Genomic DNA, 16,038 nt, shown 5'->3' on the forward strand with positions numbered 1-16,038 from the left:
CATCTGTCTGTCCTGCTGCTGTGGAATGCAGGCAGGGAGGGCTGCCTGAGGTGGTCCCTGTTCCCTGTCTCTCAGCTTGGGACAAGGGAGCAGCCTGGACGTCATGGTCACGGTGCCACAGGGCAATGCCAGGTGCAAGAGTACCTGCTGAGTGCCCTTGGTGCCCCAGCAGCCCAGGGATTGTTTCCTGGTGGTCAAACGTGGCAGCCCAAAACTGGGACCTGGGGTGAGGGTGTCAGGGCCAGGGCAGGTCTGACTGTCTCTCCATGGTGGGAATGTGTCCTCCCTGGCTTGGAAAGGTCATGATTAGTCCTCAGCCAGTGATTGACATGAGATTGTTCATAAATATTTTGTGCTCTGAGTGATAAAATATTAAACTCCTCCAGCCCACATGGAAAAAATATTGCTCTTCCCGGTGTTTATCTTTGTTGCTGGTTATTACAAAACTGCCAAGCCCCCTGAAATATTTATGCTTGGCTGAGGCTCCTGAGGGATTGGAGCCAGGCAGTGGATACTGACGGTGCTTGTCCCCTAACCCCACTGAAGCTGGGCAGCAGGGGCTTTGCCATCATCCTGCTGCCATGGGCACTGGAACAGCAGCTGGGACCATGCAGCCAGTGCCGAGGTGTGTGTGAGGCTGGAGCCAGGGCCCCTCTGCTGGGGGAAGCAGGACCATGGCAGTGCCACATCCCTTGGCACAACACACCTCCAGTCCTCCTCACCCCTGTCCACCCCGGCCTGCAGTGGTGAGGTCCCCCAGCCCAGGCTCCCTCCTCTCCCCAGTGTCCCACTCTGTGCCAACAGTCTTGACAGGAGAGGCCGCTGGGGTCTGGGGTCCTGCTGCTGTGGGGCTCCAGGGGGGACCTTGCCAGGGATGTTCCCAGTTATCCCTCCCCAAACCAGGATTGCCGGGGGGAAGGGAGTCCAGCAGAGTGTCTGACACACTACAGAGCCCTTAACTCGCAGCCTGCGAGAGCAGAAGCTGGCAGAGGGGAAACTGAGGCACACAGTGGTGAGGTGATTACTCAGGGCAGTGCCCCAGAAGCACCTTGTCCCCTGTGTCATCCCCTGTCCAGTTCTCGTCTCTGAGGGATGGAGCTCTGTGGATGCAACACCGCAGGATCCTGGGCAGCCGAATGGCTCTAGGAAGTTTGGGCAATTTGTGGAGATGTGGGACGCAACCCTGGCCGTGCCTCTGTTTGTATGGCCCAAAGCCTTCCCCAGCCGGGTGTGTGAGCTGCCGGTGAGCGCTGGCGCTGCGGGGAATGCGGGTGGGCAGTGGGTGATGCCGGGTGCCTGAACTCCTCCCACGGCTTTGGGGAGTGGGAGGCAGGCCAGGCAAGGGGGAACAAACCCTGGGGCACCAGCCTGTAGCTGTGGAGCTTGATCTGGGGCTGGGTCCCCTCTCACTGTCTGGGAATGAGCTGGGGGCTCTGGGGTCAGGGGAGCAGGTGCCGAGCTGTGCCCTGCCAGGGTGCAGAGCCGCTCCTGCCTGCTCTGGCCATGTCGTTCTCGCATCCTGACAGTGCTCGGCTCAGCCTGACCATCCCTTGCCTGGACCTGTCTGTGTCTTGCCTGTGTTCTACCTTCTCTGTCCGTGTCCTGCCCGTGTCCTGCCCGAGCTCCGCCTGGACCTGGCCATCTGCCCCCGGCTTTGCCCCAGCCCCGGCACTGCCTGCCCGGCTCAGGGGGGCAGTCGGGGCGGCCCCGGGGGTGCCGCTGCCCACCGGGCCGGGCCGGACCGGGGCGGGGGCCGGGCCGGGCCGGGCGGGGGGCGGAGCGGCTCCGCTCTGCTGGGGCTGGCGGAGTGTCAGAGGCGGCGGCGGGAGGCGGTGGCAGCCGCAGCTCCGAGACAGCCGCGGCACCGGCACTGGCACCGGCTCCCGGCACAGTCCGCCGGGCCCAGGTAAGGGCTGCGGTCCCACCCCGGCGCTCCCATCGCCGTGCCCTCGGTTCGCTCCCTGCCCCGGCTGCGCGTCGCCGTCTCCAGAGCCCCGGTGCCGGCGGTGGAGCGGCACGGAGACCGGCGGTACCCCGCTGCCGTCGGGGCCGCGCCACGGCGGGGCTCGGAGACCGGTGCCCGGTGCCGGGGCGCCCGGAGCTGCGGGACGAGAGCAGAGCACGGGCACGGGCACGGGCACAGGAGCCGCCGGGGATGCGGGCGGTCAGGGTGCACCGGGGCTGCTCCTGCCGCTCACCCTTGCCCGGCGCAAGACGCGGAGCTTCGGGAGAACAGCCTGGGGGTTCTCGTCCCCCCGGTGATCCGGCAGCCCCGAGCCCCGCAGTGGCACTCGGCAGGACCCGCCGTCGCAGCCCCCGGCCGGGGCTGTCCCCCGGCACCGGGGCAGGGACGCGGGGTCAGCGCCCGGCCCGGCGGGACAGACCCCGGTCCCCGCTGTTCCCCTCGGCCTCCGGTGCGGCTGCCCGGGCCGGGGAGAGCCGGGGCTTTGCGGGGGCAGTGAGTGTGCCGGGACAGCCGGACCTGGGGCGCGTTCGGGACCGGAGGTGGGGCGGCCGCGGGGGCGCCGGGGAGCGCCCCGGGGAGGCCTCGGCCCCGCGGGGTATCGGGGCTGGCAGCCCCCCTGCAGGGGAGAGCTGGGGGCTCCTGGCAGAGCTCGGTGGCGGTGGGACCTCTGGGACCTCCGCGGGAGGTGGCACTGTCCCTGCGCCCCCGCAGCAGTGCCGCTCTCGCACACGGCCCAGGTGTCGCACAATCCCTGGGATGCTGGTGTCGCAGGGCTCAGCGCTCCTGGCACGGCGTGGGAAGCGCTCCGAGCACGGAGGAGTCACGGCCCCTTCTCACTCGCCCCATTCGGGGTGCGAGGAGAGGCTGCCCGCGGCTCCAGGAGCTTCCCGTGGCTGTCGGGCTGGACTTGGCCCTGCCCTGCCCGGTGCTTCACTTCCCCGGACGTTCTCCAGAGGTTCCCGCGGGCTGTCAAACCCCCGGCACTAAACCAATCGAGCTGAGCAGCTGCGGGAATGGCGGGAGCCCTGCTCACTGTCCATCGTGGCTCGCTGCCGGGTGGGTGGTGGTTTGCCCTTCAGAGGAGCTTGGCCTGAAGTGCCTTTCATCTGGTGGGTCCTGTCACCTGCCCCAAAAGACCTGGACCACAGGGACCCGGGTTCCCAGTGTCACGGGACCCCTGTGCCAGGCTCAGCCTGCCACTGATGAGCTCCATGAATAATCCATGTGCCTGTGGCCTCTTCCCTGCTTGAGGAAACCCCGGGTCCCTTAGAAGCATTTATTCCTGAAATAAGGCAGGGACTCTTTCCTTCTCTCATCTCCAAAGTCCTTCACACCGGGGAGGGGTCAGGTAGGAGATGCCCTGAGACAGATGGGGATTCAGCAGCAGCAGACAGCACCTGAGAACAGGCATTTAGGGGCATGGAGGAAGAGGAGGACGTTGGCATGTGTCACCCCACCCCACCCCATTATGCTCTGTGTCACACTGCTCCCTGCATACCCCTGGGCATCACTGCCAGCTCTGGCTGCTTGCTGGAGAGCTCCTCCAGCACAGCCATCACCTCTCTGGGAGCAGCATGGGGGCTTCACGGGGTCCCCTCCTCCTGCTCAGGGAGAGCAGCCTCAGTACGGGCTGCAGGGAGCTGCAGGGGGGCCAGCACTCTCTGGCATCGCCCCCCTCAGTGCCCCCACAAGCACTGCCGGGCTGTGGAAGAGGCCGTGGTCCAGTCACAGCATCAGCAGCTTCCCGTTCCAGAGCAGCCTGAGGCTCCTGGACTGCCAAGGGGTCTCCTTCTCCCATGGTCCCTGAAATGCCAGCCCCGTGGGATTTCAGCAGTCAGCTTCAAATGGGAAACAAATCTCTCCTGTGATTTGGGAAAAGACAACCAATCTCGGAGGGGACTGCATCTTCTGCCAAAACAAGGCCTGCCTGCTGCAAAAGCCTTTGATTCCCCCGCGCCTCCGTGCTTTCTGCAGAGGGAGTCAGCAAACCTGGCTCTTACTTTTACTGAAATCTCTGAATTTAGTATACAGGGAAGGAAGGGGCGGTGGTGAGAGAACAGACTCTGAAGCACCGCGACTGCCAGAACCCTGCGTGTTGCTGTGTGAGGGTGAAGTCCCTGCTCCAGCCCGCTGCCACGGACAGCCCTGGGGTCAGCAGCAGCTCCCTGGCTATGGGATGGAGATTAAAATACTGTGGGCACTGGGTGCTGTGGGCACAGTGGGCTCGTGGCTGGCTGCTTTTGGCAGTGCTCTCGGCTGGAGTGTGGGATCTGTCAGCAGCCCTGATGCTGCTGCGTGGGTCGGGGGCTCGGCTTGGAGCCGGTGTTGGCTCTATCTGCCCAGCCTGGTCTCCCTGTGCCAGGTGACATCCCTGGCTCTTTCCCTCTCCATGATCTTTTAGGGCTGTCAAGCTGTCCCCCTGCAGGCTGTTCTGCCTGATGCTGCCAGAGGGGCCAGCTCTGTGCCCACCCCTATGCCAGTGTGTCCCTGGGAGCGCTGTGGGGGGCTGGTCCCTGTGCCCCTCCATGTGCCCTGGGATCTGTGTCACTTGTGTGTGTCCTGGGGGTTCTGGGTCACTGTGGGAGCTATTGCATCTGTTCATCTTGCCTTTCTGCAGGGGATTTCTTCCTCAGGGCATCCCGGGTGGGGGGCACAGGCAGGCTCATGGCCTGGCTCTCCCGTGCAGCACTGACTGTCCCTGTCCCTGTCATGCCTTGCATCCAGCAGACCCAGCGGCTTTTCCCTTTGCTTTTCCAGGTGCCGAGGGCTCTGCTGGGGTGACACGACCTCTCTCCCACCGACACCACGCCGTGCCACCCCCCACCACCCAATGCCTGGGGACTGCCTGCCCTCACCTTGACGGGTGGCAGCGGGTGACACGGGGTGGTGTGGGTCCCCCAGCCAGCACCAGCACACCCCATGGCGGTCCCCTTGGCCGCCTGGCTGGGGCTGATGCACCTGGCCACTTGTCTGGCTGCTGGGCACGGCATGGCTGGCAAGAAGGAGATCAGCATGGATGGGGACCTGGTGATTGGGGGCCTCTTCCCCGTCCATGAGAAAGGAGTGGGGAGTGAAGACTGCGGCAAGATAAACGAGCACCGGGGCATCCAGCGCCTGGAGGCCATGCTCTTCGCCCTGGACGAGATCAACAAGGACGGGAGCATCCTGCCGGGGGTGAAGCTGGGTGCTCACATCCTCGACACCTGTTCCAAGGACACCTATGCCCTAGAGCAGTCCCTTGACTTCGTCCGTGCCTCCCTTACCAGGGTGGATGGTTCCGAGCACATCTGCCCCGATGGCTCCTACGCCGTCCACGACGATGTTCCCACTGCCATCACCGGCGTCATCGGGGGCTCCTACAGTGATGTGTCCATCCAGGTACCTCCCAGGCAAGAGGGGCTCAGATGGGGCTGGGGTTTGAAGTGGGGGAGGCGGATAAAAGCTTGGCAGCAGTGCAGTGATGCCACTGCCAGTGTGGCACAGGGAAGCGTGCTCATCCCTCACGGTGATGCTCTGCCCCTTTCTCCAGCAGGAAGGGAGTGCTAGGCGGGCACCTGAATGAGCCATCTCTCTGTGATTGTGGGGGATGTGCCCGGGGTCCCCTTGGGGGCTGGCAGGAGTCCCCCAACACTCCATTAGGAGCCAAGCCTCACAAGGGGGCAGGTGTTTATTCCTCTCCTGGGTTCAAGGTGGCAAGTGCAGCTCCTCAGCCCAGCTCATCTCTGGACTGTGCCAGACAGAGAAGACCAGTGTGAGGGGGCTCTGTCCCTCTTTCCCCCACAAAGGGCAGGCCATGAGGTCCTGCAAGGGACATGCCCCTCTGAGGGGCTCAGCCGTGGCTGCCTGGCTAAGGCAGGGTGTGCTCAGAGGACAAGTGCCCCTGTGTCCCCAAGTGATCCCACACGAACAGGCACTTCAAGCTTCAGACCTGGCTGTGACCCTGGGTGGGGTGCATCTCAGTCCCCAAAACCTTGTCTCTGTAGACCTGCAGGCTGGTTCCAGCAGGTAGAAGGGCGTCCCCTGAGGATGCAGGACTCAGCAGGACCAGCTGAGTCACAGGGGTGGCCGGTGGGCCGCATGCTTGCTGAGATTTAATGAGTCCCCAGCATGTGCCAGACTGTGTGTCCTGGTCCCTGGGATCCCTGCATCCCCCAGGTATGGGGTAGAAGAAGCTGGGACTGCGTGATGGAGGCAGCATCCCAGCCCACCTGGGCACTTGTCCCTTCACCTGCTGGGAACCCAGCATGTTCCCATGTCCCAACCCCGGGCAGGCTGGCAGCTCCCATGGACGGTGAGGACAGACTCACTGTGCTTGGAGACATTCTTGCCATTAGGGGAATTTGTCGTCAAGATCATTTGTCCACATTAATTAAGCCGCGTCTCCTGCCTGGGGAGCAGTGAGATGTGGGGAGGTTTGGCATCCCCGCTGGCACACCCGAGGTCCGCTTGCTGCCCCTAGAGCCTGGGTTTTAACAGCCTCATTAGTGGGGCTTTTTTCCCCTTTGAAGCTAACGAGGGATTCTGCTGAGTGTCTGGAAGGTGCCAGTCCCACTGTGCCCCTGGTGTGGGATGCGCAGGCGCCCGTCCCCTGACCCAGTTCTGCAGCACCCCCCAGCCTGGTGGGGGACTCTGCCCTGGCTCCCAGCCCCTAGAATCCTTTCCCCCATGCTGTAGGGCTGCCAGGCATCCTGGCTTTCTCCTTGCCATCGAGAATCTCCCGAATTTTGAAGCAGAGTGCTTGAAGCATTTAAAAAAAAAAAAGATAAATGAGCATGTCTGAGGTCTCAGGCACGCTGTGAATGTGCCATCCATTCTTCTCCAGCCCCTCCACAGATCAGGATGCTCTGGGTTGGGATGGGTTGCTCCTCAGCACAGTGGTTGTGTTTGGGAACATCGTGCAACACTGGGTACAGGGCAGGGTCCCCCCATAGGAATGTCCCTTGCTGGCACCCCTTCAGGCACTCACATCTCCTCCTCCTCCATGCAGGTGGCCAACCTGCTGCGGCTCTTCCAGATCCCACAGATCAGCTATGCCTCCACCAGTGCCAAGCTCAGTGACAAGTCCCGCTATGACTACTTCGCCCGCACTGTCCCTCCAGACTTCTACCAAGCCAAAGCCATGGCAGAGATCCTCCGCTTCTTCAACTGGACCTACGTCTCCACTGTGGCCTCAGAGGGAGACTACGGGGAGACGGGGATCGAGGCCTTCGAGCAAGAAGCCCGCATGCGCAACATCTGCATCGCCACCTCGGAGAAGGTGGGGCGCTCCATGAACAAGAAGACCTACGATGGAGTGGTCCGGGCTCTGCTGCAGAAGCCCAATGCCAGAGTGGTCGTGCTATTCACCCGAAGTGAAGATGCCCGGGAGCTGCTGGCAGCTGCCCAGAGAGCCAATGTGTCCTTCATGTGGGTGGCCAGTGATGGGTGGGGAGCCCTGGAGAGCGTGGTGGCCGGGAGCGAAGCGGTGGCAGAGGGAGCCATCACCATCGAACTGGCAGCCTACCCCATTAAGGAGTTTGCTTCCTACTTCCGTAACCTCCACCCCTACAATAACAGCCGAAATCCCTGGTTTCGGGAGTTTTGGGAGCAGAAGTTTAGGTGCAGCTTCCACACGCAGGACTGTAGCCGGTACTCCCTCAAGACAGGCAAGTTTGAGCCAGAGTCCAAGATCACGTTCGTGGTCAATGCAGTCTATGCCATGGCTCACTCTCTTCACAACATGCACCGGACATTGTGCCCCAACTCCACCAAGCTCTGTGATGCCATGAAGCCTGTCAATGGCAAGAGGTTTTACAAGGACTTTATACTCAATGTTAATTTTGATGGTGAGTCCAAAGTGGATATGGGGTTTGGCTACCAAACTGGAAAGGGATGGGTGGAAGATAGGAAACAAGGAGGCTCAAATTTGACCCCAAACCCTCCAGTTCCTCCAGCCTGTCCACACCCAGGGCTGTGGTTGTCCTGAGGTGCCAATAGCCAGCCCACCATCATCCTTGGGAGGCAATCCAGGCCTTCTGTCCCCAGTGGAAACCTGTGAAGCTGGCCACCAACTCCATCCTGCTACAGCTGGGTGGGACCAGCCCCACCCAGCCCCAGGGATCCTCAAGAACAGGGGTCCTTGCAAGCATCATGATTTATTCACATTTCAGGGATTAAACTGGAGGGATACCCTTCATCAGGGACCCATGTAGTTTGGGGTGAATTAGAAGCATGTCCTCTGTGACTTGGGCTGAGGGTGTCTTGGCTATCAGGAGTCACTGAGAGCCATGGAGGCTGCACAACCGCCCTCTGCCCCTGCAGAGCTGGCTGGGGCTCACAGGCTCTCAGGCAGGTGGGTAGTTCTCCACTTTTGCTTTCCTGCTCCTAACATGTGCATAGGCAGCAAGGGTGGGAGTGAAGGCAGGAAACAGGTTGGGCATTTTGTGTGGCCATGGCGGGATGTGACCCTTTGGATGGGCCCTGCCTCGAGGCCTGGAGTGAGTGTTCTCCTGCCCTGAGGCAGTGACTGTCTCCTCTTGTCCTCCCTGCAGCTCCGTTCAGGCCAGCGGACACCGAGAGCGTCGTTCGCTTTGACCGCTACGGCGATGGGATCGGGCGCTACAACATCTTCAACTACCACTACGTGGACGGGCGGTATCGGTACCAGAAAGTGGGCTACTGGGCAGAGGGGCTCGTGCTCGACACCAGCCTCATCCCCTGGGCTGAGACCTCCATTCCCGTGTCCCAGTGCAGCGACCCCTGCAAGAAAAATGAGATCAAGAGCATGCAGCCCGGAGACATTTGCTGCTGGATCTGCATCCCCTGCCAGCCCTACGAGTACCTGCTGGATGAGTTCACCTGCATGGACTGCGGTCTTGGCTACTGGCCCAACGAGACCCTGAATGGCTGCTACGAGCTGCCCCAAGAGTACATCCGCTGGAAAGATGTCTGGGCCATTGGTCCCGTCACTATCTCTTGCCTGGGCTTTATCTCCACCCTCTTCGTTATCGGAGTCTTTGTGAAGAACAACGACACTCCCATCGTGAAGGCCTCTGGACGAGAGCTGTGCTACATTCTGCTGACTGGGGTCCTCATGTGCTACAGCATGACCTTCATCTTCATCGCAAAGCCCTCCACCGGGGTGTGCACGCTGCGGCGCCTGGGGCTGGGCACGTCCTTCGCTGTCTGCTACTCGGCCCTCTTGACCAAGACGAATCGCATTGCCAGGATCTTCAGTGGGGTGAAGGAGGGGGTCCAGCGCCCCCGCTTCATAAGCCCAACGTCTCAGGTGGTCATCTGCATGGCCCTCATCTCTTGCCAGCTGATCATCGTCATCATCTGGCTGCTGGTGGAGACCCCCGGCACAGGCAAGGAGACTGAGCCTGACAAGAGGTACATTGTCACCCTCAAGTGCAACAACCGTGACTCCAACATGCTCATTTCGCTCACCTATAATGTCCTCTTGATTGTCCTCTGCACGGTCTACGCCTTCAAGACACGGAAATGTCCCGAAAACTTCAACGAGGCCAAGTTCATTGGGTTCACCATGTACACGACCTGCATCATCTGGCTGGCCTTCCTGCCCATCTTCTACGTGACCTCCAGCGACTACCGTGTAAGAGCTGGAGCTCTGAGGGGGCTCTGCAGGGCTTGGTCTAAGTGGTCCTGGAGATCTGGGCCATGCAGGGTCCATGATTAGGAGATGTATGGGCCTGGGGAAGGGTCTGCACCCACACACTTGTGATGGTCACCTTTGCACTGGGTAATTCAGGACCAGGTGAAGGGTCCTGAAGGACTGTGGCTGATGGGCCAATGAGTCCTGGAGAGAGGATCTGCCCCCTTCCCTCCTTTGCTAGGATGAGGATGGGAAATGGCGCTGAGACCTCCAGAGATCCCCCATGGAGCAGTAATAGTCATCCTTCAGCCTGGTGGCACAAAAGCATGAGACAGCGCTACCCATAGCCATGACTATCATGGAGCAGTAATAGTCATCCTTCAGCCTGGTGGCACAAAAGCATGAGACAGCTGCTGGCTCAGCCAGACACCACACCCCAGGGCATGAATGCTAGCGCCAGGTTGTCCAACCCAGCCTGGTCCCTGGGCTGCTGAGCAGTGCCAGGAACTGGATAGCACGGGGTGCATCCTGGCACGGACAACCAAACACATTCTTGATGGGTCTTGAGGAGTTGGTGGGGACAGTTAGGGGCTTCCAGAGAGGACCTGCACCTCCAGAGAGAGTGGGCACTGGGGCGGGGAGTGCAGGCTCTGGCCCCGGGCAGTGCCACAAAGCAGCATGTTGGCAGGGCTGGGGGTGCTGCTCAGGGTGTACCTGCTTTGCAGGGGAAACTTGTCCCCACCAGGGCAGTGTCCATACTCTGCCCATGGGTCTCCTGCAGCACCACCCTGACAGAGGGATGTGGTGTGGGGTGGAATGTCCCTGCAGGGTGCAGCCTGTGCCCTGTGGGGCTGGCCAGTGCCACAGCATGGGCTTCATCCTGCCCCGCTTGGGGCAGAGGGCTGACGGGTGGAGCACCTGATGCCCACCCCTGTCTCCAGGTCCAGACCACCACCATGTGCATCTCGGTGAGCCTCAGCGGCACCGTGGTCCTCGGCTGCCTCTTCACCCCCAAGCTCCACATCATACTCTTCCAGCCGCAGAAGAACGTGGCCAGCCACCGCGTGGGCACCGCTCGGTTCAGCGTGGCAGCAGCCAGCTCCAGCCAGTCCCACGGTGAGCACGGGGCTGGGGAAGGGCTGGGGGACAGCACCCCTTTCCTGGTGGGGCGTGTGTGTGGGCACCCCAGCACGGGCTCCTGAAGAAAAGTGGGGTGTGGGTTGGAAATGGGGAGGGAATGGTGGATGTGTCCCCAGTGGCTCTTCCCTGTCCTCTGTCCCAATGCCTCATCTCCCAGCACAGCACAGCTGCCAGAGAGGTACTGCTCCTGGGGAGCCCTCATTGCACTGAGGGGACACTCTCCACCCCAACACAGGGGATTCAGCTGCCCCCAGGTGCCTGTCACTACACGAGGCACTCTCCCCTTTAGCTCCAGGGAATATGACCACCCTGGGCATGCAGGGGGACATGGCCATCCTGGGCCCCCTCCACCCCAACTCCCTGGGCACCACTGCCACGGGATGCTGGGCAGTGCTGCTGCCAGGCCCCAACCCAGCCCTGACTGCTGCCTTCCTGTCCAGGCTCAGCCTCGCCATACGTGCCCACGGTGTGCAATGGCCGTGAGGTGGTGGATTCCACAACGTCATCCTTGTGAAGGACGGGGGGCCAGGCTGTGGTGCTGCCACACAGCACCCCTGCTGCTTCCCCAGGGAGAGCAGTGCCCGCAGCACGGGCCGCTGAGGTGCCAGCTGCAGCCAGGAGGCTCAGTCCCTGCCCCAGCACGAGCTACACATCCCACACGTCGGGTCATGGTACGTGTCACCCTTCCCTTGCACTGAGCCACGTTACATGTACCCTGTCCCCCACACCCTGCACTGAGCCATGGTGAACATCCCCCTCCCTGAGCTGAGCCACGGCGCACGTCCCCAGCGCTCGCACCGAGCCGTGGCACGTCCCTCTGGTCACCTGCACTGAGCCATCGTGCCCCCACCCCCTGCACTGAGCCATGGTGAATGTCCCCCCAGCCCTGCACTGAGCCGTAGTGCACATCGCACGGACCTCGCACTGAGCTGTGGCACAAATAGCCTGTCCTTGTCCCTTGCACTGAGCCCTGGTGCAGCCCCGCCTGTACCAAGCCCTGGGGCACATCCCCTGGCCCTTGTCCCCACATCCCCAGCACACATCTCCACTCCTGCTTTCGGCTTGCACCATTCCACGCTGCACCTCCCACTGTGGTGCCACACACTGCCCTCGCCCCAAAGCCACCCCAGCTTCCCAGTTCCATGCCTTTCCCAACACCCCCTGTGCCAAGCCTTGGACCACATCACCCTTTCCCCAGTGCTTTGCATTTTCACGTTTTCCTCCTGGTTTTGGCGTCAGGAGAGCCACCGAGCGTGGCTGGGCTGGGCCTAAGCCTCCCCCTCATCGCTTCCCTCACTGGGTGTGGCGCTTCTCATCCCCTACTGGGAGACAGGGCTGGAGTGGGGGCAGACAAATTCCTGCTGACCCCAGCCCCTGCAGAGCCCGGGGGGGCGCTGGAGGCTCAGGGCAAGCAACAGGACCCAGGTATTTGAGCCCAACCAAGTTTTTAAGAGTAGACTTTTTCTGTGAACAAAAGTGTGATTATTTTTTTTTTTTGTAATTTATGTAAATAAAGTGGTTTTGGTGTTGTTTCTTTTTTTACAAAATGGATTGTTCCAGAGCTCAGGTACAGCCAAACCTGAGAAAAGGGAACAGACCCTCGCAGAGGGCAGAGCCACATCAAGATATGAGGGCCAGCAGAATCGGGGGCCATGTGGCAACCTCCACTCACATCCTGCCGAGCACGGTGGTGGCTGCACCAAGGGTGGGAGGCACAGCTCCAGGGACAGAATGACCTGCTCCAGTGGCTCCAGGGACAGAGGGCTAGGAGCTGCCAGGGGAGCCCTCTTCAGGGCTAGAGGCTGTGGTCTTCTGCTTCAGGGGGATGATGCAGATGCTGTTTTTGGCTTCTTTGATTCTCCACCACCGTCCCAGCCTGTGGGTGAGAGAGATGGGGGAGTCACCCTCCATCAAGACCCAGAGGGGAGGGAAGCTGCATGCCCAGGCAGCTACACCAGGGAGGGGGGACAGTACCGGTGCTCCTGCCCGATGCCAGCCACCAGGAAGTCACCAGCTGCTGAGAACTTGAGGCTGTTGACAAAACCCACCTGGAGGGGACAGGGCAGGGTGAGGGCTCCCACAGCTTCTCCTGCTGCCCAAGAATGGGAGTCCCTGCTGAGATACCCTCCAGCCCAGCTCCAGAACTCCCAACCTGCCCATCCATCCATACCAAGGGGATGTCCAAGAGGTGCTCCAGCTTCCGAAATCCTTCACCGCACTTCCAGAGCTTCACATTGCCGCTGTGGGACCCTGGGGCACGGAGAGGAGCCTGTCACGCACCCCAGCCCAGGGATGGAGCAGGACACATCCCCCACAGGCTGCCACCCCACACACCTGTGGCCAGGAGGTCAGTGTTGCGCAGGGCAGCCACGGCTGAGATCCAGAAGGGCTGCTGCAGGCCCTGGGCGTCCTGCTCACCGTGCGCCTGCCGAGCCAGCGCCAGCGGCTTCTTCTTCGTCAGCCCCCACAGGGCTAAGGACCTGTGGGGGATGCGGGGGATGTGAGGGGTGAGGGGGCACCCTGCCCACCCCCCAGGCATCATCCTGGCCCCGTGCTCACCCGTCATCAGCACCAGACACCATGTGCTCCTCGTTGATGAGCTGGATACAGTCGATGGAGCCCCTGCGAAGAGATGAGTGTGCTTTGGGATCCTGCAGGGCATCAGCAGCCCCAGGGTGCTCCTGGCACCCACACAGCACTGCCCCAGCTGGACACACCTGCCCGCAGCCCCTTCTTCCACCCCAGACCTACTGGTGCCCAGAAAACACGAGCTGTGATTCCTCAGGGATCTTCCAGAGCCGCACGGTGCCGTCCCGTCCCCCCGCTGTCACACAGCACTCCCGGCTCAGGCTGTCCAGCCCCGTGATGATGTCCTGGTGTCCGAACCTGCAGGAAATGACAAACAGCTGTGGCAAGCAGGGCCCTCTGCCCCCTCACCTCCTCAGGGCTGCCGGGCCCCCCTTGGAAGGGTCAGTGGGATTTCCCCAGTTCTTACAGGGTCTCCACGTAGGCGTTCTCAGCCACATCCCAGACCTTGACGCAGCGGTCGTGGGAAGCGCTGTACAGCTGGTGTGTGCCCTTTCGGAAGGACAGGCCCTGGGGACAGACAGACAGGCACGGCACAGCAGTGAGGGATGCCAAGCAGGACACGCTGCCTGGCCCACAGGCGCTGTGCCCAGCGCCCCCAGCTCACCGAGACGGCGTCGCGGTGCCCTGTGAAGATGTGCAGGCGCTTGCAGGTGGCTGCATCCCAGATCATGATCAGCTTGTTCCTGTCTCCTGTAGCCTGGCAGACAGCAGGGGACACCTGAGACCTACACGCTGGACACCCACAGCCCACCCCTGCCTCCACTCCCACTCCGTGGGCTTTGGCTGTCCCAGGGACCCATTCTTGACCCAGCAGGGGACAGGGGCTGCTTTAACCCAGCAAGACACATCTGGGCGTGAGACTGCACCCCAAGGACCCAGGGAGAACACTCCCCATGCCCTCTCTCCACCCCTGTCCCCTTACCAGGTACTTGCCATCCGATGAAATGGCCATGCAAAGGACTTGGGATGCGTGCCCCATGTGCCGCTCCTCCGTGCCCTTCTTCCCCCCGGGCACCACGCACAGCCTCTTCCCACTGTCCACCTCCCCTGCAGGAAAGGCATCACAATCACCCTCTGGGAGCCTCCCACCACTCCCAAAAGCGTCAATGAGCTTTTCACAGAGCCTGGAATTATGCACAATCCAAGAACAGCCAAGGGCCAAGCCATCTCAGAGAACACCTGGGTCCTTGCAGGGGTTGGGCTTGGGAACAGCCAGTCACAGCCCCAAGTGAACACTTGCATTTGATGAGGGAGCCGTCCTTGGAAGCAGAAAAAATGAATCTGTCATCAGGAGAGATGACGAGGCAGGTAACGGGCAGCTGGTGTCCCCGCAGCACGCGGATCCTGGCTGGATCTGGAGGCTGTACCTGCAGGAAGAGCGGGATGTGAGCTGGGCTGCCCAGGACCCTTCCCCAGGCACAGGAGTACCCCAGCACAGCCCCCTGACTTCTCCAGGGAGAAAGGCTGTAGCGTGCTGGCCGTGCCTTAGTGTCCCCTGAGCTGGCACCGGCACCCCCAGCAGCGGGCACTTACATCTTTGGCCACCAGGCGCTGCAGCCGGCCTCTCTGCTCCAGCTGGGGAAGAAGGGGCACGTTCAGCAGAGGTGGCCCCGGTCCCGGTCCCGCGGGAAGGGGACAGAGCCCGCTGCCGCCAAGGCGACCGAGGGGCCGCGCCCGCCTCCCCGCTCACCACGTCCTCCTTCAGCCGGTCGCCGATGAGATCCGCCGGCTCGAGTTCCTCCTCCTCCTCGGCCCGCTCCTCCTCTGCGGCGGGACAGCGCGTGAGGGTCGGGCTCAGCGCCCGGGGCCGCCCCGCGGGGCACCGGCGGCGGGCGGGACTCACCGAGCTGGCGGAGCTCCTCCAGGTACTGCTTGGCCAAGCGCAGCTTCTTCTCCTGCGGCGTCTCCTCCACCTCCTCCTCCGCTGCCTCTCGCCGCCGCCGCCCCAGCAGCGGGCTGCAGGGACACGCGTGCGTCAGCATCGGTACCGGCACCCCACAGGTACCGGCATCTCTCCGGTACCGGCATCACCCGGTCCGACACCGCCCCCGGTACAGGCATCCCGCGGTCCGGCATCTCTTCGGTACAGGCATCCCGCGGTCCGGCATCTCTCCGGTACAGGCATCCCGCGGTCCGGCATCTCTCCGGTACAGGCATCTCTCGGTACCGGCGCCCCGCTACGGTAGCGGCACTCCCCAGGCGCAGCCTTTACCTCTCTGTCTCCGAGTCGCTGGACACTTCCTCGTCGGCGGGCCGACCGGCCGTCGCCCGCGGTCTCCCATCGGCGCCCGGTGCCTGCGGAACAAAATGGGGCGATCGACGGGACGGGAATGGGGACGAGCGCAGCAAAGCCTCACGGCGGAGACCCCGGCGAGGCAGCCCTTCCTCGCCCGCCTCCCTGTGTCCCTCCGCCCGGCCCTTACCGCCGGCCGCGGCCGCCGCCGCGCCGCCGCCCCGCGCGGGGCCTTGGCCCGCCTGCCGCTCGCCGCCGCCGCCGCCATGCTGCCGCCGCACGTGGGCACGCCGGCCGCCAGCGGGGCTCGGGCCACGCCCCCGGCAGCGTCTATTGGCTGTGGCCGGCAGGATCCCGCCTCCTATTGGCCCCGCGGCACCGCCTACCGGTGCCGGAAGCGCGCCCTGCCCCGCCCCGTCCGCCGGCCGCGCTGTCACTCGGGTGTGACGTCACGTGCCCGCCCCGCCCCGTAGTCCCGCCTCCATCGTTTGGTCACGCCCCTGCCGCTGGCCACGC

General features: G+C 62.7%; 2 protein-coding genes across 2 annotated transcripts; one reads left to right on the forward strand and one right to left on the reverse strand.

Annotated features, from left to right (window-relative positions):
• The first annotated feature begins 4,867 nt into the window (after positions 1-4,867).
• GRM2 (glutamate metabotropic receptor 2) lies at positions 4,868-11,214 on the forward strand. Its single transcript, XM_041425804.1, has 5 exons — positions 4,868-5,344; positions 6,954-7,791; positions 8,497-9,560; positions 10,502-10,676; positions 11,141-11,214. Exons 1-5 carry the CDS (start codon positions 4,886-4,888, stop codon positions 11,212-11,214), a joined length of 2,610 nt encoding a protein of 869 aa, XP_041281738.1. The 5' UTR covers positions 4,868-4,885.
• Positions 11,215-12,198: 984 nt separating this feature from the next.
• Positions 12,199-15,790, reverse strand: RRP9 (ribosomal RNA processing 9, U3 small nucleolar RNA binding protein). Its single transcript, XM_041425940.1, has 15 exons — positions 15,713-15,790; positions 15,502-15,584; positions 15,133-15,245; positions 14,980-15,053; positions 14,823-14,864; positions 14,530-14,656; positions 14,212-14,336; positions 13,894-13,986; positions 13,696-13,796; positions 13,452-13,586; positions 13,260-13,322; positions 13,035-13,180; positions 12,871-12,950; positions 12,675-12,748; positions 12,199-12,576 (listed from the first exon to the last, which is right to left on the reverse strand). The coding sequence occupies exons 1-15, from the start codon at positions 15,788-15,790 to the stop codon at positions 12,465-12,467; spliced, it is 1,446 nt and encodes a 481-aa protein (XP_041281874.1). The 3' UTR covers positions 12,199-12,464.
• Between the last annotated feature and the right edge of the window lie 248 nt (positions 15,791-16,038).

This window comes from Onychostruthus taczanowskii, unplaced genomic scaffold (genome assembly GCF_017590055.1).
Source record: "Onychostruthus taczanowskii isolate IOZ18803 unplaced genomic scaffold, ASM1759005v1 scaffold9, whole genome shotgun sequence".
Classification (NCBI taxonomy): domain Eukaryota; kingdom Metazoa; phylum Chordata; class Aves; order Passeriformes; family Passeridae; genus Onychostruthus; species Onychostruthus taczanowskii.

Coding starts and splice junctions, on each gene's coding strand:
- RRP9 (XM_041425940.1), bottom strand. CDS start 15,790: ATGGCGGCGGCGGCGGCGAGCGGCAGGCGGGCCAAGGCCCCGCGCGGG. Junction 13,181..13,259: donor GTGTCTGGTGCTGATGACGG/GTGAGCACGGGG, acceptor CATCCCCCACAG/GTCCTTAGCCCTGTGGGGGC. Junction 12,951..13,034: donor CACTGACCTCCTGGCCACAG/GTGTGTGGGGTG, acceptor TCCGTGCCCCAG/GGTCCCACAGCGGCAATGTG.
- GRM2 (XM_041425804.1), top strand. CDS start 4,886: ATGGCGGTCCCCTTGGCCGCCTGGCTGGGGCTGATGCACCTGGCCACT. Junction 7,792..8,496: donor ACTCAATGTTAATTTTGATG/GTGAGTCCAAAG, acceptor TCCTCCCTGCAG/CTCCGTTCAGGCCAGCGGAC. Junction 9,561..10,501: donor TGACCTCCAGCGACTACCGT/GTAAGAGCTGGA, acceptor CCCTGTCTCCAG/GTCCAGACCACCACCATGTG.